The sequence below is a fragment of the Vulpes lagopus genome, chromosome 2 (assembly GCF_018345385.1).
Source record: "Vulpes lagopus strain Blue_001 chromosome 2, ASM1834538v1, whole genome shotgun sequence".
NCBI classification, from domain to species: Eukaryota; Metazoa; Chordata; class Mammalia; order Carnivora; family Canidae; genus Vulpes; species Vulpes lagopus.
Genome location: NC_054825.1, coordinates 57961205 through 57981243, shown reverse-complemented (window position 1 = coordinate 57981243; position 20039 = coordinate 57961205). Strand labels below are relative to the sequence as shown.

At 35.9% G+C, this 20039-nt stretch overlaps 1 protein-coding gene and 1 pseudogene across 3 annotated transcripts in view; both read left to right on the top strand.

Annotated features, from left to right (window-relative positions):
• Positions 1-20039, top strand: part of MINDY2 (MINDY lysine 48 deubiquitinase 2) — an 83750-nt gene that overhangs the window by 56132 nt on the left and 7579 nt on the right. Inside the window, exons 6-9 of one of the 3 annotated variants that reach the window (XM_041743266.1) lie at positions 644-786; positions 13928-14101; positions 17369-17563; positions 17844-17904. In XM_041743266.1, the coding sequence (XP_041599200.1) occupies positions 644-786; positions 13928-14101; positions 17369-17563; positions 17844-17894 (563 nt within the window). In that variant the 3' untranslated portion in view covers positions 17895-17904. Of the gene's footprint in view, positions 1-643; positions 787-13927; positions 14102-17368; positions 17564-17840; positions 17905-20039 lie in introns of those variants that run through there. The other 2 variants (XM_041743267.1, XM_041743265.1) reach the window with 2 other exon arrangements.
• Positions 12496-12652, top strand: LOC121486045 (annotated as a pseudogene).

Sequence of the window (20039 nt, the reverse complement as noted above, 5' to 3'; positions counted from 1 at the left end):
TCTACATAGTGAAGTGGTGTATGTTGGAGGACATTAGGATAAAAATGGCATCAGTTAGTTATACACTGTTTTCTGTTTGGTCTCACCTGTTTTCAGTTTTCTAAGGCAAAAACCGAACAGTTTGTGAATTGAGAATTATGTGGGATCTTTGTTAACATCTTAGAGTAACTCATATTGTTAATGTTCCTTTTAATTGCTAAACACTTTTCCATTGGGAAGGTAGTTGTTGCCATACATCTTTCATTCCTACCTACTTTTTAAATTGCTAACTCTTGCCTTCTTATTTGTTTTAAAGGGTTTTAGTTTTATCGTGTCTATATCTTTTATTTTTAGCTGCCTGAAATCCTTTTTTGGAAATAGGTGAAGTATAAGTAAATACATTTATTGTTAAAAAGAATTTCATGTAACTGTTACTTTAGAATGGAGAATGTCTATAGACACATCTTCTATTGCAAAATTAGAAGAATCTTCAATTTGGAGTCATCAGGTTATAATATCAAAATCTTATTTTGGAGTCATCAGGTTATAGTATCAAAATCTTATTTTGATTGGCCTTTCTTCATACTTGGAACACAATGTAAATAGAAAAACTTTTTAATTCTGAAATTATTTTTCCATCTAATATTATGCATTGGTTCCATAGGCTTTGTAGCTGAGCAGTTTCTAAATAACACAGCCACTCAACTGACATACCATGGATTATGTGAACTAACTTCAACGGTTCAGGAAGGAGAACTTTGTGTGTTCTTTCGGAATAATCATTTTAGCACCATGACCAAATACAAGGTATGATATAGAAATAGCTATTAATTGTTATTCTAAATTAAAGGAGCTGGATTTAGAGATGTTTTATGATCTACTTCAAAATTTAAAAAATTCTGCATAATGTTTATTCATCAAATTATAAGGTAATTATTAAATACTTCTTTAGGATGTAATGGATTTGCAATTTAAGTGTTACTTCAGATCAGCTTTTTGTTTTAAATCTCAACTCCTTTATCATAGATTACCGCATTAAAAAGTATTATTTTTCTTTCTAAGAAAAAAATTAAAGATAACTCTTAGAGATTGAACTAGGATCGCTGTTAATGGTGGATGTATATATTTGAGGGCTAAGGGAACTTAGAAGAAAGAATGAGGATTTGTCTTTATGATAGTGTTTACTATTATTAAAGCTATCAATGTGACTTTAAATTCTTATGCCGTTTATGGCTTTGCCAAAAGTCTTACTGATTTATCCTTTTGTTAACTCTTCATCCATCTCTTCCATTTTTATAGCTGCCACCTATTTGAGGAATTTCTCAACTCATAGGGAGGGTTCTGTGGTAGAATACTGCTCTGATCATGTCAATAATATAGCAAAAATGCTCAGTAGCACTCAGTACCAAGAGGATAAAAATGCAAGGTATTTTCTACTATTCTGTGCCAACACTTTGCTTCAGCATATTATAGCTTGCCTACTCATTAATAATTGTCTATCCTCATACATATTTTATCCTTTCCCATTTCTACACTTTTACTACCATTTCTTACTCCTTAATTCCTATTTGAAAAGATCTCAGTCCTTTTATCCTATCCACATTTCACCTAGCTGTCAAGCATTTCAAATACTATCTCTCCAGTACAGCTACTCTTTTTCTCCTTAAACCAGTAGTTCTCAACCAGATTGTATGCTAGAACTACCTGGAAGCTTTTTAAAAAATACCAATGTCTAGAGCCCACCACCAACTCAATTAAATCAGGATGTCTAGAGGTAGGACCGAAGCATCTATATTTTTTAAATGCTCCCCAGGTAATTTGAATGTACAGCTAGTGCTGAGGATCACTACTTTACCCACCTTCTTCTAGCTGAATGAGCCATGTTATTCTTACTTCACTTATGGATGAGTACCTAGTTACCAGTTTTCTTTTCATGTAAATAAGCCTTATTTCTCTAAATGAAAGTAAGCTGATTGAAGTCAGGAATCAGGGCTTCATATTTCCTTCAACACTTTAGTCAATGAATTGCACAAAGCAATGTAAAATAATGATTTATTTGCTTACATAAGAATACTCTAAGGACTGAGAAATATATGGAATTATTGAATCGCTATTTTATACACCTGAAACTAATGTAACACTGTATGTTAACTACATTGGAATTAAAGTTAAAGAAAAAAATATTTAATTAAAATACTCTAAAGCCGTAGCTCTCCTATTATATTAGTTATAGCAGGGGTTCATTTGTATTGTTCTCAAATTTGAGGTAGATGTGTGCTAGGTGCGGGCCCAGAGTCATCCATACTTTTCAGAAATTTAAAGCCCCAAAACCTCAGAATCAGAATTATTGCTACATAGTGTATATTTCTGAGTCATCTTGCTTTACCTGATCTCTTCAAAGTCCACACTTCATTCATTTAACAAATATTATTGAGCATGATTATGTCAAATATCTACTAAGCATGATTATGCTTAGGTTCTCAGCCAAGTACAAGGACTACAGCGTGAGCAAGGCAGCTTTGGTTCATTCCTACCATTTAAAGACCTCCTACACTGGCAAGAAACATGTTAAATAATTGCATAAATAGTTATTATTTCTATTGAGACACATTTTGCAAAGGATACATAAACATGCTGTGAGTGCTTTTATCAGTACTTAAAAACCAGTTAGGAATGTCAGGAAAGATTTTTGAGAAGTTAACATTTAAACTAAGACTTGAAAAATGAATCTTTTAGGAGTTTAATCAGTTAGCAAAAAAGAGGATTAACTAAGCAGATAGAACATCTGTGTGCAAAGGCCCTGAGAAGGGAAAGAATTTAACTCCTTACGGAATTAAAAGAAGGCCCTCTTGGTTGAAGCATAGAAGATAAGAGGCCTGATAGAAGACTAAAGAAATAGGCAACTGCCAGATCTTGTGGAGTCTTTAGTTAAGAGGAGATGGAGGAGGTCTCCTGATGGCCTCGGGTTCTTTTTGTTTTCTTTCTTTGTTTTGTTTTGTTTTGTTTTGTTTTGTTTTGTTTTGTTTTATATGCCTCAGCAGGAGTGAGATAGTTCAATGGGAAAACATGGCTGTCATTGGTGGTTGTTAAGCAAGCTCCCCAGACTGAGCTGTAGACATCTTCTTTTCTGTCAAGGCCATATACCTGCCCAGAAGTCCTTTACTAGTCAGCTAGACATTTCCAGTGTTTCTGTGCAGTTGGAGAAGGGGTATCTCTCCTCAAGCACTCTCCACGATGTGTCTATTTCTGGATGATGTATACATTTTTCTGAGATAATGATAACTGAGAGAATGTGTGCATTCTGCTGTTTCTCTGCTTCCATGTTTTTCTCTGTAAACCTTATTTTGTGGCAAAAAGTGTGTCTAAGATGATGTGTTATCTCCCTGCCCCCCTTGTACAACATTAAGGTGCTTTGGACTTTGGGGCAAGTGTGGATGTGGATTTAGTCAGAAGACTATTGCAGGAGGACAAGTAAGATGTTGCAGTGACTTGGACTAGGCTGATAAAGAAATGGAGAGTAGAAAGATTCCATAGAAACATTTAGGAGATACAATCAACCAGAGGTGATTAGGATGTGAAAACTAAGAAAGAATGGTTTCTGAGCTCTGAGCATGAAGAATTGGATGAATGGTGGTGCTCATTATTGACAGAGAGAACACTGAAGAGGAAAAGACAGTGTGAAGTCAGCCTTGGAGAGGTGCCTGGGTGGCTCAGTGATTGAGTATCTGCCTTTCACTCAGGTTGTGATCCCGGGGTCCTGGGATTAAGTCCTGCATCGGACTCCCTACTAGGAGCCTGCTTTTCCCTCTGCCTATGTCTCTGCCTCTCTCTGTGTGTCTCTTATTAATAAATAAATAAAATCTTTTTAAAAAGTCAGTGTTGCAACTGTTAGAGCTGCTTCTAAGGCAAACCTCCAAGTGGAAGTGTTGGATAAACGTTCAAGACTGGAATAATTTTTTTTTAAGATTTTATTTATTTATTCATAGACACACAGAGAGAGAGGCAGAGACACAGGCAGAGGGAGAAGCAGGCTCCATGCAGGGAGCCCAATGTGGGACTCGATCTCTGGTCCCCAGGATCACACCCCAGGCTGCAGGCGGCGCCAAACCTCTGTGCCACCTGGGCTGCCCTAGACTGGAATAATTTTTGTGTATAAATGGTAGTTTAGGGAGAGGATGAGATTTATAAGGAAAATACAGAATGGGGAGAAAGAAGGCTTAGGACAGAGATTTAAGGATCAACTAAAGGTGTATGAACTAGCAAAGGAGACTGAGAAAGAAAAGAAAAGGAAAATCTAAAGAAATGGTATCATGGTATCCCTATTGGCACAGGGAGAGAGTATTTCAAGAAGAATGGAGATCTTGGTTGTAAAATGCTGTTAAGAAAATGAGAAATATGGGGCAGCCCCGGTGGTGCAGCGGTTTAGTACGCCTGCAGCCCAGGGTGTGATCCTGGAGACCCGGGATCAAGTCCTGCGTCGGCTCCCTGCATGGAGCCTGCTTCTCCCTCTGTCTGTGTCTCTGCCTCCCTCTCTCTCTCTCTCTCTCTCTCTCTCTCTCTCTCTGAATAAATAAATAAATCTTTTTTAAAAAAGAAGATGAGGAAGATGAGAAAGATGATAACACGGGCAGGGTGCAGAACATGATACATATTTCATTGGTATCTTTTAGAGAATTGTGGCAGCAGAAAAAAACTCAGTTTGAATTGGTGAGGAAATGACTGGGATGTCAGGAACTAGAAACAGAGGATAGGAACTTGTTTGAAGCTGTCTGTGAGGGGTCATTGACATAATGGCTCACAGCTGTGGTGGAGTATGGACTCCAGAGGGTTCCTTGTTTTCACTTTTTAATATGACAGACTTGATCATGTTTAAATATTGAAGGACTCAATAGAGAGAGAAAGGTTGAAGATTCAAGAGAAAAGATAATTGATGATAGAAAGCTTCTAAGAAGGTGACTGAAAGGATAGTAATTTCACAGGTGAAGGGCATTAACCCTTGATTGAAAAAGGAGACCTCTTCATTGTAAAGAAGGGAAGGAATCAATTATGAGTACAGCTGATTTATAGATTTGATGGCAAGAAGTAGAGAAAACTACTGTTTGAATGTTTCTAGTTTCTGTATTATTTGGTATATATATATTTTTAAAGATTTTATTTATTTATTCGTGAGAGACACAGAGAAAGAGAAAGGCAGAGACACAGGCAGAGGGAGAAGCAGGCTCCATGCAGGGAGCCTGATGTGGAACTCGATCCCAGGTCTCCAGGATCACGCCTGGGGCTGAAGGTGGCGTTAAACCCCTGAGCCACCCGGGCTGCCCCTCTGTATTATTTGGAAGGCAAAATCATTTAAAGATTGAGTAGTAGGTAAGTTTCGTAACAGATTTGAAGGAGGTAGTTTGAAGCAGACTTTACAGCAAGTAGGAGAAAGTTCTAATTAGAGAAATTAAGAAGGTAGTGTTGAAGATGGTAATTACCTCTTAGGAGGATGAACATACGTCTTATGTGATTTTTCTGTGGAAGTATTCATCAGGGTATAGGCATGGCAAAGGTAGCTAGCTTGTTATTCTAGGTTTGAGACTTTGTTAAGTGGATGTAATAAAGAATAGAAAACCAAAGGAGTTTAGGAACATCATTCTTTATTAAGGTCACCCTGTCTTTATAAAAGACATAAATGAAAACAACTATCTTGGTGGCCAGTCACTAAGCAAGAGGAATGCTTACTTTCCCTTGTTTCCTGTAGTGACCACCAAACTGAAATAGTAACACTTTTTTGTTTTTTACTATGAAAAACTGCAAATTTAGAGAAAAGTAATGACACTAATTTAACGTCTGCCTATTATTTTCATCACTTTCAACAATTTTGATATTTACGTTTTCATCTATTTTGTATTTTTGCTTATACTTCAATATACATCTCTAAACAAGAACATTTTCCTTTCAAATCACAATACCATTACTACATCCTACAAATTTAAATATAATTCTTATTATCATCTAATACCCAAGTCATAGTCAAGTTTCCCATTTTGTCCTACAAATTGTTTTACGTATGGTTTTTCAAACCAGGGTCTAATCAAGGAACATGCATTAAATTTGGTGAAGTAACTCCATTTTAATATGATCAAATCTTATGTTTTCCAGGGATCTTATGGGCCTGTGAACTATTTATTTATGCCCCATTATAATCCTCTCAGTCCTATTTCCTATGTTCCCATTAAACTATCTTTCCAATCCTGAGGGTCTGTAAATAAGACCCTGCTTTACATCTGGCACAGTACCTAATGTAATAATTTTTTTATAAGAACATTCTTTTTTGTTGTTTTTAAGATTTTAAAATTTATTTTAGAGAAAGCACATGAGTGGGAGGAGGAGAGGGAGATGGAATGGGAGAGAGAATCTTTAGCAGACTCCCCACTGAGCTAGAGGTGGCCACAGGCGGGGCTTGATCTCACTACCCTGAGATCATGACCTGAGCTGAAACCAAGAGTCTGATGCTTAACCGACTGAGCCACCCAAGTGCCCCAATGAGTACATTCTTTCATAAGAGTCCGAGACACTTTGCCTCCTCATTGACCAGTGCCTAATTAACTGATTTACAACAAAATCTATAACATTTCTTTGGTTGTTGATGTAAAGCTAGAAGCCCTAAAAGAATACTTAATAAAGTGTAGTGAAGGCGTTTCTCCAACATGGTATCCATTTGCTTGGTAATGAAATAGGATATAAGATTGTGCGTTAGTTCTGTTAAACCTGTTCAGCATTAAAACTGTTATTCCCTACCACTAATTTCTGGGTTGTTAAGAATTTCTGTAGTTCTTTATATATTTGAGCCCCAGGGAATCTGTAATCTAATAGGGATACAAGTAAGGAGAAACCATAAAGCTGCTTTTTCAAACCAGATATGACTACTTTTAATACTGCATTAGGTTTTCATAACATTTAACTTTTGAAGACTCCTGAGATTTTAGTGCCATTTTATGCATTCATATTTAATGATCACTTTATTTCCCATCTTCCTACTCTTGTGAACTCTTTGGAACACCTTTAGTATAAATACAGTTCATCCCACAGAATTCTAGATGTACTTTCAACAAAAAATAAATTTAATGTAGGGACAGAATACTTTCCACTACAGATAAATGGTGTCTATAACAAGGAGCCTATAATAAATTACATAATGTTAAATTATATTATTTATATAAATAATGTTGATAAATTGATAATGTCATACATGTTTAGAACTATTATTTTATTTGGGGGCTTATCTTTATTATGATTTGCAGAAAGGATCTCTATGCTTTCTGATACCCATGTCATATCATATGCCATTATCACCCCAGGACCAACACCTACAAGGAGGAAGTCCATGTTGGCAGGACAAAGGATTACCTAGGAAAGGTCATCTCCAGTTTCTTTATTGGTTGTACTATTTCTTTAGGAACTTACTAAACTCTAATTTATGTGTAAAAATCTTTTTTCACTTAAAGTCTTTTGAAACTCTAGTGATGGGCACCTGGGTGGCTCAGTTGGTTAAGCATCTGCCTTTGACTCTGGTCATGATCCCGGGGTACTGGGATTGAGTCTCACATGGGGCTCCCTGCTCAGCGAAGAGTCTGCTTCTCTCTCTCCTTCTGCCCCTCACCCCTGCTCAGGCGCGCTCATGCTCTGCCTCTCTCAATAGATAAGACTTTTTAAAAAATGAAACTCTAGAGATATATGAGTTATGGACTTTTATTTGACCAAAGGGGAGGTATATATGTGTCTGCTATAACGTACTCCAGTACTCATCTTTGTTCTAACTCCTCTCTTTAGAAACTGAATAGAGGCAGAGGCAAATTCTCTATTAGGTTAGACTTTTTGATGACTTTCTATAAAGCACTGAAGATTGCAGATATTTCTAAAACCTGGACAAAGTATTCTCTTTACTGACTTTATGATTCCATCTTCATAGACTTTTTATTAGGCCTTCTGCCATCACAGAGTCACAATGGATGTGTTAGTCAAATTGACTTTTTTTCCCTGAATAATATCTACCAATCAACCTTACACTTCTCAACCATCTAACTTATGATGATCTATGGTTTTAACTGCACAGCCTCTCATATTTTCCCTAACCATAGATATTAGCTGACTTCCTGTTATTGGAAAGTCCTCTTATCCTTTTTAAATTTACCATTTACCACAAATGGTAAATTTTTGTTTTACCATTACTAAACCCTGGACACATACCTGTGCCTTTTCTTCTCATTGCTAGCAAAATAATCAAATCCAGCTCTTATTAGTGATTTGTTGTAATAGCACCCTCTGTGAATCCTTTTTTAAATTCTTCATCTCTCATCTGTTCATCAGGAACAAATTTATATGCCAATTTCTGCTGTCACTGATGTTACCTTGCTTCATGTGCTTCCACTTAATCTTGTACAATTAAGCCAAGCAGATCAACTTGACAAATCTGTAATGAATACACGATCCTATGAAGATCAGTGCTTTTCATCAGCATAACTAGATTAGGATCCAAAAGCAGCAGGAGGAGATCCTAGTGAGAGAGCAGCAGATGCTTTCAGGGCCATTCCTGTGGTTCCAGCTAGTGAGATGACTTTTTATCCAGGCAGGAAATTTGAAAGTATAAAAATGAGTTGTAAATAAACTACCTTGTCAGTCTGTTTTTAAGAAAGACCTTGTAGGTCTATTTTGCTTATCATATAATCTCATGATCATGACTGTTAGATTCACATATATATAATTCTGTATCTAAAATCTATTACTCTATTTTATTCTCATGATTCTTTTCCATTATCTAATACTTTCTGCTTGTTCTTTAGTAAGGTAAACTACAAATTCTTTGGACTCTGTGTAGATCACTTAGCTTCTAGAGCTTTGGTTCACATAATGATATCTGTAGTTCTTTTCCCATCGTGACACCCTTTTTTTGTTTTCATGACTGCTTCTTAATCATCTCTTATCTATGTCAGCCTTCCTCTCCATGTCATAACTGTTTCTTCTACCTCTTGGCTTTAATTACTCACATTTCTCTGGAGTATATTCAAAACGAGGGCTTTTGAGGTTGGCTTTTGTTTGCATTTTTACTTTACATTTAAGGATTAGAAGTGAAAAGTAGTTTAGAAGGAGATACAGTTCTAAATAAGTGCTATGGCCATATTAAATAAATCTGTTCTCTTTCCTCTTTGACTAAGACTATTTTGGGATTTTTTCCACAGAAGCTATATTTAAGTAATAGTTCAATTATTTTAGTTTTTTTATCTAGTTATTTTTTTTAAAGATTTTATTTATTTATTCATGAGAGACACAGAAAGAGAGAGGCAGAGACATAGGCAGAGGGCGAAGCAGGCTCCATGCAGGGAGCCTGATGTGGGACTTGATCCTGGGACTCCAGGATTACTCCCTGAACCAAAGGCAGACGCTCAAACACTGAGCCACCCAGGTGTCCCTAATTCAGTTATTTTCAAAAGGTGGTTAATACATCAAACATTGTCACATTAAATGGGGTCGGGGTAAGGAGTGTAGAAACAGACTAACAAGTGATAGATTCCATAGTGGAGGCAGAAATTCATCTTTCTCTCCTAAATAGGAGGCAGGAAAAGGCAACAGATATAGAAACTGAGATAGGCAAAAAAAAAAAAAAAAAAAAGAAAAAAGAAACTGAGATAGATTTAGGTGGTGTTCATGAATATAATATCTCCTATTCATTAAGCATTATGTGGCTTAAATTGTACTAAGCACTTAACATGCATTATCTCATTTAATTTTCACAGCTTCCCTATGAGGAGTGGATATTCTTACTCTCACTTTACAACAGGCTGAAAGGCCTAAGTAACTTGCCAAACACCATTCAGTTTTTAAGCAGCTCTAATCTGACTTTGAAGCCCACACTCAACAGCTCTGCCTCTCTGGATGGATAAGAAAACTATTTGTAGATAAGAGAGATGCTTGTTAAACAGAAGTAAAGTTCATCTTCTAATTTATAAAATACCTTAGAAATTCTCTGAACTGCCTCTATATCACTTCATAATAAAGAAAAGAAAACTAAGATCCAGTGACATTGTCATTTGAATCCAAGCTAATCAACCAGAAATACTTGGGCAGTGCTTTCCTCCATATTTAAAGGCTAGAATTACATAATCTTTGTATACATCTGACAAGTTTTCTTCTATTTTATCAAATTGTGATGATTTTGTCATATATGTATTTATTTGAGAGACAGACCAAAGCAAGGGGGAGGGGGAAGAAGGAGAGGGAGATGCAGACTCCCCACTGAGCAAGGAGCCTGACACAAGACTCCATCCCAGGACCCCAGGATCATTGGCTGAGTGGAAGGCAGAAGCTTAACAGACTGAGCCACCCAGGTGCCCCTATCTGAGTATTTTAGATAGAATAGTTTTTCATCCTGTCTTTGGTGATCCAATTGCCTAGGTTATAAAAATTATCTAGTATCATTTATTATTTTCATATAATAAGTTATATATATTTTATACATTAATAATATATGCATCCTGTATTAGCTATTTTTTTGAAATTAGTATTTATAGAAACTGGTAAGATTAAGAAGATTCAAGGCTTAGAAAAGAATGCTTTGACCAGATGATGTAGCAAAAGTGCTGGGATATAAAAGGAAGAGCTTTTTTTTTTTAAGATTTTACTTTTTATTCATGAGAGAGATAGAGGCAGAAACATAGGGCAGAGGGAGAAGAAGCAGGCTCCCTGTAGGGAGCCTGATGTGGGACTCTATCCCAGGACCCCAGAATCACAACCTCAGCCAAAAGCAGCAGATGCTCAACCACTGAGCCACACAGGTGCCACAAAAGCAAGAGCAACTCTTGATGGTAATTTAATTATGGACTTTCAAGAACAAAGGGCCATATTAATACATACTTTGCTATTCTACAATGCAATTATACAAAGGAGCTGTTGAGTAATAACCAGCATTGTTGACAGTGGACTAGTTATAGACTGTTTTGATAAATGTCAAGATCTAAAAGAGGAAGAAATTGAGACTGGTGGTCCATGAGAAGACAGGTCAGCTATTTTCAAGAAAGAAACACCATTTTTGTTAAACTTATATTCATATGCTATGGATGATAACAGGTTTCAACAAAACCCTCCCAGAATTTACCCATTTTAAAGTGTCATTTGGAGAATAAAACTGATTTCTCTCCTAATAAGTAGCCACTCTAATATATGATTAACGTAAAATAAATTATAAAACCTAGATATTGTACCGTATAATGGTATATTAAAATGTACTCTGGTAAGTATAAATATAGAAAGGTCAGATCTATTCGTGGAAAATTGACTGGAAAGAACTTTTAGGGTTTTTTTGGGTTTTTTTTTTTTTTTAATTATTTAGGGCAAGGTAGACCCTGACTGGGTATTAAAAATGTGTTAGGTAACCGAATAAAACATGGCTCTGGTCCTCAAGGGGCTTGAAATACATTGAGACAGATAAGTAAATAGATAACTACAGTTTGATGTATAAAGTGCTGTGATAGTGATATGCTATGGAGTAGCATAAAGAGGGTATCTAGTACAAACTAAGGAAAGATCATTACTTTCCATGATAGCATAGTCATGAGCATATCATAGGTATTTAAATAATGAATTGGAACCTACTTGATTTTTTAAAAATGAGATATCACCTCATAATTTTTGCTTAGAGCAGTGTCTTTAAACTGTATACACCAAATGTTTTTCTTTATGAATACTTTTCATGTTGCTATAGTAATTTCATTGATCATATAAATTAATCAGTATCTACAGCTAACTTTTAGATGTAACTGGTAGTAGACAATAGGAAAGATTTCGTATTTTAGGAATAGCTGTGTTGCTGGACAGATAGTAAATGTTCAAAAATAATAATTAGTTTTTAAAGCTTCAGAGTTTATACAGTGATCTCTTGTCATATAAATGGCAAGATTTCATTCTTATGGCTGAGTAATATTCCATTTTACACACCCACACCCCGCAGCTTCTTTATCAGTGGATGGACATTTGGGCTCTTTCTGTAATTTGGCTATTGTAGATAATGCTGCTGTAAACATTAGGGTGCGTGTATCCCTTCAAATCAGTGTTTTTGTATCCTTTGGGTAAATACCTAGTAGTGTTCAATTGCTGGGTCTTTTTTTTTTTTTTTAAACTTTTTGAGCATCCTCTTTACTATTTTCCAGAGTGTCTGAACAGGTTTGCTTTCCCATCAACAGTATAAGAGAGTTCCCCTTTCTCTGCATCCTTGCCAACATCTGTTGTTTCCTGTCTTGTTAATTTTAGCCATTCTTACAGGTGTAAGGTGATACCTCATCATAGTTTTGATTTGCATTTCCCTGTTGATGAGTGAGGTGGAGTATATTTTCATGTGTTTGTTAGCCATTTGTACATCTTCTGTGGAAAAATGTCTGTTCCTGTCTCTGCGCATTTTTAAATTGGATTGTTTTTTGGATGTTGAGTTGTATAAGTTCATTATATATTTTGGATACCTACCCTTTATCTGAAATGTCATTTATAAGCTTTGCACAATGGCAGTATCGTAGCCAATGAGGTTTATCCGAGGCGCGATTATTGCTAATTGAAATGTCATTTATAAATATCTTCTCCTGTTCCAAATGTTGCTTTTAGTTTTCTTGTTTCCTTCACTTTGTGAAAGCTTTCTATCTTGATGAAGATCGTTTTTTGTTTCCCTTGCATCGGGATGCATATCTAGTAAGAAGTTGCAACAGCTGATGTCAAAGAGGTTACTGCCTGTGCACTCCTTTAGGACTTTGATGGTTTAACCTGTCTTCCATTTATGTCTCTCATCTATTTTAAATTTATTTTTGTGTATGGTGTACAAAAGTGGTCTAGTTTCATTCTTCTGCATATTGCTGTCTGATTTTCCCAACACTGTTTGTTGAAGACACTTTTTTTCCATTGGATATTCTTTCCTGCTTTGTTTAAGATTAGTTGACTATATAGCTGTGATTCTATTCAATGATTTCTCTAATGCCCCCACCAAACTCTCAAAAGAAATTTCTTATTCTTAATTATTAAGATTAATTGTGATGAGAGAACATGAGAAGCATGAATCCTGTGCAACAACAAATACTATATTAACAGTGGAAATCCTGAGCAAGTAAATGAAAGTCATATCCTTGGCAGATCTGAAAAAAAAAATTGCTTAAAAACTTTAATGGTATCATAGGGACACTTTACATATGATTGGAATTAGAACTAATTCATATGAAAAATTAGAAGTCAGTACTAAATTCTGTGGTAGTGACTAAAAATATAAATTCATTCATTAATTGATTCAATAAATATTAGGCTTCAGCTTTATGATGTACGCTACACTAGGCCCAGACATAGATTTAAAAATAAAGTCTGGGAATGAGGCAGGGAAACACAGTCGTGGCACAGTGTGATTCAGTGCTACAATAGGAATAAGTACTTTGTAAGTACTCTGGGTGTTGAAAGAAGAGCAACTAATGGTGTGAGCAGAAAAAGAAAAAATTGATATGGATTGGATTAGTCATATTTTTAAATTTTAATAAACAGGCAGTGTGATATAATTTTATTGTGACTGTGTCTTGTTACCTGATATTTCATAAAACAGGAATATACTATACAAATTCCTTAAAAACCCTTTGAGGCTATTTATAGGTCATGTAGTAGTTGAGCCTGCCAGCAGCTTCTTACTTCTATAAATTTATAAATATATATAATATATTTGTGAAAAATATACTTATAAAATATAAAATATTCCTATTTCAATATTTATAAACATATAAAATAATAAACTGTATTCAAAGCCAGGTAGACCTAATTCAGTGAACTTTGTCTACTATTTATTATATCTAACTAGTAGGAATAATTAATATGCTTTAAACATAAGATGATAAAATTTCCCTTAAGTATTAGCTAGTTTTGGTCAATTTAACAGTGCCTTTTCTTTCTTATTAAGGGTCTACTGTATTTGCTGGTAACAGATCAGGGGTTTCTTACTGAAGAAAAAGTTGTTTGGGAAAGCCTACATAATGTGGATGGTGATGGAAATTTCTGTGACTCAGAATTTCATCTGCGGCCTCCTTCAGATCCTGAAACTGTATACAGAGGACAGCAAGATCAGATAGATCAGGTAAATTTGTCTTCATATCGTTTAAAATGCTCGTTTCTTTCAGGGTGTCTGGGTGGCTCAGTCAGTTAAATATCTGACATCGACTCAGGTCGTGATCTCAGGGTCCTGAAGTAAAGTCCACATGGTCTGCTTCTTCCTTTGCCCCTCCCTCTGCTCTTGCTCGCTCCTTCTCTCAAATAAATAAAACCTCTTTTAAAAAATTAAAAATAGGGGATCCTTGGGTGGCTCAGTGGTTGAGCGCCTGCCTTTAGCCCAGGGCATGATCCTGGAGACCTGGGATCAAATCCCATGTGGGGCTCCCTGTATGGAGCCTGCTTCTCCCTTTGCCTATGTCTCTGCCTCTCTCTTTCTCTCTCTCTCTGACTCTCATGATGAATAAATAAAATCTTTAAAAAAAAATTAAAAATAAAATGCTCATTCCTTTCAAATGTGAATTTAGTTATCCAAAACTTCTGAAATAAAGATTTATTGTGAAATATTCCTGACATTTCCTAAATCAGTAAGTGAGCATTTTACATTTGTACATTGATTATACACTTTGGTTCAGAAAGCCAGATTATATTGAACTGTGAAGGCCATGATACAGAGTTTGAATTTTATTTTAAATTTTAATAGGAGGGGGCAGCCCCGGTGGCACAGCGGTTTAGCGCCGCCTGCAGCCCGGGGTGTGATCCTGGAGACCTGGGATCAAGGCCCACGTCGGGCTCCCTGCATGGAGCCTGCTTCTCCCTCTGCCTGTGTTTCTGCCTTTCTCTCTCTGTCTCTCATGAATAAATAAATAAAATCTTTAAAAAAAAAAAAAAAAAAAAAAAAATAAATAAATTTTAATAGGAGGGATCCCTGGGTGGCGCAGCGGTTTGGCGCCTGCCTTTGGCCCAGGGCGCGATCCTCGAGACCCGGGATCAAATCCCACATCAGGCTCCCGGTGCATGGAGCCTGCTTCTCCCTCTGCCTATGTCTCTGCCTCTCTCTCTCTCTGTATGACTATCATAAGTAAATAAAATTCAAAAAATAATAATAAAAATAAATTTTAATAGGAAAGATATGGCAAGTGTTAAATGTGGAAGATGATCTACTTTATTTATTTATTTATTTATTTATTTATTTATTTATTTATTTTTAAGTTTTTATTTATTTATTTGAGAGAGCATGCACAGGCAAGGGTGAGGGGCAGAGGGAGAAGCAGACTCCTGGCTGAGCAGGAGCCTGATGTGGGGCTTGATCCCAGGATGCTGGGATCATGACCTGAGCCGAAGGAAGCCGCCTAACATTTTGAGCCACCCAGACACCCCTACTTTACCTTTTTTAAAGGCTACTATGTGAAAAATGCATAGGTATAAACAGACAACACAGGTGTTAGTAGAGACTAGCAATTCAAACAAGAGGTGATGATGGTTTAGCTATAGTGGCAGAGATGAGATGAGCACAGATTAGAGATCAATTTTGGCTAGTCAGAAAAAGTAGGAAAAGGAGAGGGTAAAAATGTTAGGTAGTTATTCCAAGCCTTAGAGTCCAGGGTAAGTAGACACTTAGAGCAAGAACTGCACTAATGAGTGGAATTCTCATTTAGATCTGAGACAGGTGAGATCTTTGTCCGCTACGGGTGGGCAGCCTAGGAGCCAGAAGCGTGTTTCTTATGAAAAGTGTAACAATGACATGACTTCTTCCACAACTGAGGCAGAAATGTGGTTATGTTGAAGAGTTGGCACATATTTCTGATGCTGATAACAATTTAAGTACATGGAGGCTGTTCATTTAGCCAATATTCATTGAGCAGTTGTGTTCTTGGCATTATTACCAAGGTCCTCGGGAGGCAAAGATAAATCATTTAGTCCTGTCCTCAGGAGTTCTACAGTCTAACAGAGAGGCAAATATTTCACTAACTAATAATTATATGTTAAGTTTGATAGTGGCAGTTTGAATAGTAAGTTATGAGCGCACAGGAGAATACTTGAAAGTATACAAACAGCCATAATAATATGCTCATTTTCCTTCAGAAGCTTTATAGGGGCATTTAAAAATATATTACTTGAAAGAAATGTGCAAGATTTTTTTGACACTTATATGTAAAAAATATCAGAACAGAAGGGATGAAAGTAAAGCAGTAGATTGCCACAGTAATAAAGTTGTAAGATGCTGAGAGAAATACAGTGTCTGTGGAAGTAGCAAGAAAAGAGTGAATTTAAGACCATGGGACTTGGCAACGGGCAGTTTGAGGAAGTGAGGAGAAAAATTTGAAGGGCAAATTCGTCATGTTAGTAAGATATTCATGCTAGATAGTACAAAGTCTTCACAGGCAACAACCTTTTAGATATCCACTGTAGGTAATTAAAATCTTCTCATTTTGAGTATAGGTTGGGGGAGATGCACAGAGTACTCAAGTTCCGTTCAGTACTAATTCTTAATGAATGTGTGTGAAATTAGATGATATAACTTTCAACCAGCTGCATCACATTTTCTCATAGGCTATAACTTGGGAGTGTTGGTGGAAGGAGGAGGTGGTTAAGTAATTGAATATCACTGAATGATGGGTAACTGTGTTACTGGCTTTAAAAATCATGGAGTAGAAGAACATTTAATAAATTATTTAATTAATTATTTAATTATTTGGGAAATTCTTACAATTAAAAAAAAGACTTATGACATTCAATGGAGGTTGAGAAATGTAGAATTGAGACAAAATAAAAAATGTAAATAAGAAAGTAAATTGTAAATTGTAAATTACAGTAAATTGTAAATTACCATATCACTACACAAAGACAATTGATATATATCCATCTAGTTTTTTCTACATTCACATACAAATTCAAACACAATTTCTACAGATGTGTTTCTTTCATAAATATAGGGAAGTTTATTTTGTTTTGTTTATTTTTAAAGTAGGCTCTATGCCCAACATGCGACTTGAACTCATGACCTCAAAATCAAGAGTTGCATGCTCCACAGACCCAGCCGGGTGCCCCTTCGGGGCATTTTGTGGAGGGTTTTTATTTTGTTTTTATTGGGGGGTTGTTTTTAAAGCTTTCTTGAATGCCTTATATACTGGTTCTACAAATAATTTTAAATGAATTCCAAGAATATTTAGAACAATGGCAGCATGGCTAAAATTATAGCTCTCAGAAATACTTAGGTAACTTTAATTTTTGTATTTAAACTCTGATATGTTTTTAAAAAGCCTTTCTCATAGTTTTGTAGGTATAACCTCTATACTTATCAGTTCTTGAGTAAAATCTCATAGCTAAAGATGGTTATAACTTAATTTCTTAGGACTATCTTATGGCATTATCTCTACAACAAGAACAGCAGAGCCAAGAGATCAATTGGGAACAAATACCTGAAGGAATCAGTGATTTGGAACTAGCAAAGAAACTCCAAGAAGAGGAGGATAGACGGGCTTCTCAATATTATCAGGAACAGGAACAAGCAGCAGCTGCTGCTGCTTCTGCTTCTACACAGGCCCAGGTAAAAACTAGTGTTCTGATTCTTAAATATAATGATCACTTTAGCAACAAATTTGTGCTGAGATAAATATTTTTTAGTTTTTTTTTTTGAGATAAATATTTTTAAATTAGGTATTGACTCTTAAGTTAGCATTTTAGCACCCATGGGTTTTGTGACATTGTTATAAGTTTGTGATTATCTTAATATATTTCTCATTTAGTGAAATTATTTTTCCTGAGTTTCTGATGGCAAGATTTTTCAGTTTTGTTTTTTGTTTTGTTTTGTTTTGTTTTTTAAGTAGGCTCCACGCCCAGTGTGGAGCCCAACGCGGGGCTTGAACTCACGACCCTGAGATCAGGACCTGAGCTGAGATCAAGAGTCGAACGCTTAACCGACTGAGCCACCCAGGCGCCCCTTCAGTTGTTTCTTTTTTTTTTTTTTTAAATTTTAATTCCAGTGTAGTTAACATACAGTGTTATATTAGTTTCAGGTGTACAACGTAGTGATTTAACGATGCTATACATTACTCAGTGCTTGTCAAGCTAAATGTACTTTTAACCCCCTTCACCTATTCTCCCCATTCCCCACTCCCATCCACCTCCCCTCTGGGAAGCATTTGTCTGTTCTCTGTACTTAAGAGTCTGTTTTTTGGTTTGTCTCTTTTTTTCTTCTTTGTTCACTTAGTGTTGTTTCTTAAATTCCATGTATGAATGAAATCATACAGTATTTGCCTTTCTCTGACTAGCTTGTCTCACTTAGCATTATACTCTCTAGCTCCATCCATGTTGTTGCAAATGGCAAGGTTTCATTCTTTTTCATGACTGAATAATATTCCATTGTGTATATACCACATATTCTTTATCTGTTCATCTATTAATGGACGCTTAGGTTGCTTCCATAATTTGGCTATTGTAAATAATGCTTCAGTAAACATAAGGGTGCATGTATCCCTTTGAATTAATATTTTGTATTCTTTGGGTAAATACCCAGTAGTGTAATGGCTGGTCAAAGAGTAGTTCTGTTTTTAATTTTTTGAGGAACCTCCATACTGTTTTCCAGAGTAGCTGCACCAGTTTGCATTCCCACCAGTGCATAAATGTTCCTTTTCCTCTACATCCTCACCAACACTTACTGTTTCTTAATGTTTTTGAATTTAGCCACTCTATCAGATGTAAGGTGGTATCTCATTGTGGTTTTGATTTGCGTTTCCCGGATGATGAGTGATGTTGAGCATCTTTACATGTGTCTGATGGACTTCTATATGTCTTCTTTGGAGAAATAATCTTTATTTTATTTTTAAAATTTTTTATTTATTTACTTGAGGGAGTGAGGAGTAGGGAGAGGGAGAGAGAATCTAAAGTAGAATCTGCCTTGAGTGCAGAGCCAGACATGGGGCTCAATCCCACAATTGTGAGACCACGACCCAAGCTGAAATCAAGAGTTGGACACCCAACCGACTTAGCCACCCAGGCACCTCTTATGCCCATTTTTAAATTGGCTTATTTGTTTCCTTGGTGTCAAGTTCTTTATATATTTTAGATACTAACCCTTTATCAGATATGTCATTTACAAATATCTTTTCACATTCAGTAAGTTGTCTTTTAGTTTTATTGTTTCCTTTGCTGTGCAGAAGCTTTTGATGTAATTCCAATAGCTTATTTTTGCTTTTGTTTCCCTTGCCTCAGGAGACATATGCAGAAAGATGTTAATATGGCTAATGTCAAAGAAATTACTGCCTCTGCTCTCTTCTAATATTTTTATTTTTTCAGGTCTCGCATTTAGGTCCTTAATCCGTTTTTTTAATTTTTATGTATGGTGTAAGAAAGTGGTCCAGTTTCATTCTTTTGCATAGCTGTCCAGTTTTCCCAACACTGTTGAAAAGACTTTTTCCTGTTGCATATTCTTTCCTCCTTTGTCAAAGATTAGTTGACCATGTAACTGTAGGAGTATTTCTGGGTTTTCTGTTCTATTCCATTGATGTATGTGACTATTATTATATCAGTATCATACTGTTGTTTTTTTATTTAAGTGATTTCCACACCAAACATGGGACTCAAACTCATGACCCTGAGATCAAGAGTGGCACACTCTTCTGACTGAGCAGCCAGGTGCCCCAGTATCATACTGCTGTGATTATTACAACTCTGTAATATAACTTTGAGTCTGGAATTATGAGACCTCCAGTTTTATTTTTCTTTTTCAAGATTGCTTTGGCTATTACAGGTCTTTTGTGGTTTCATACAAATTTTAGGATTTCTTGTTCTAGGTCTGTGAAAAATGCTGTTGGAATTTTGATAGGGATTGTATTAAAATCTGTAGATTGCTCTGGGTAGTATAGACATCTTATTAATATTTGTTCTTCCAATCCATAAGCATGGAATATCTTTCCATTTCTTTGTGTTGTCTTCAATTTCTTTCATGAGTGCTTTATAGTTTTCAGAGTACAGATCTTTCATCTCTTTGGTTAAATTTATGCCTAAGTATTTTATTATTTTTG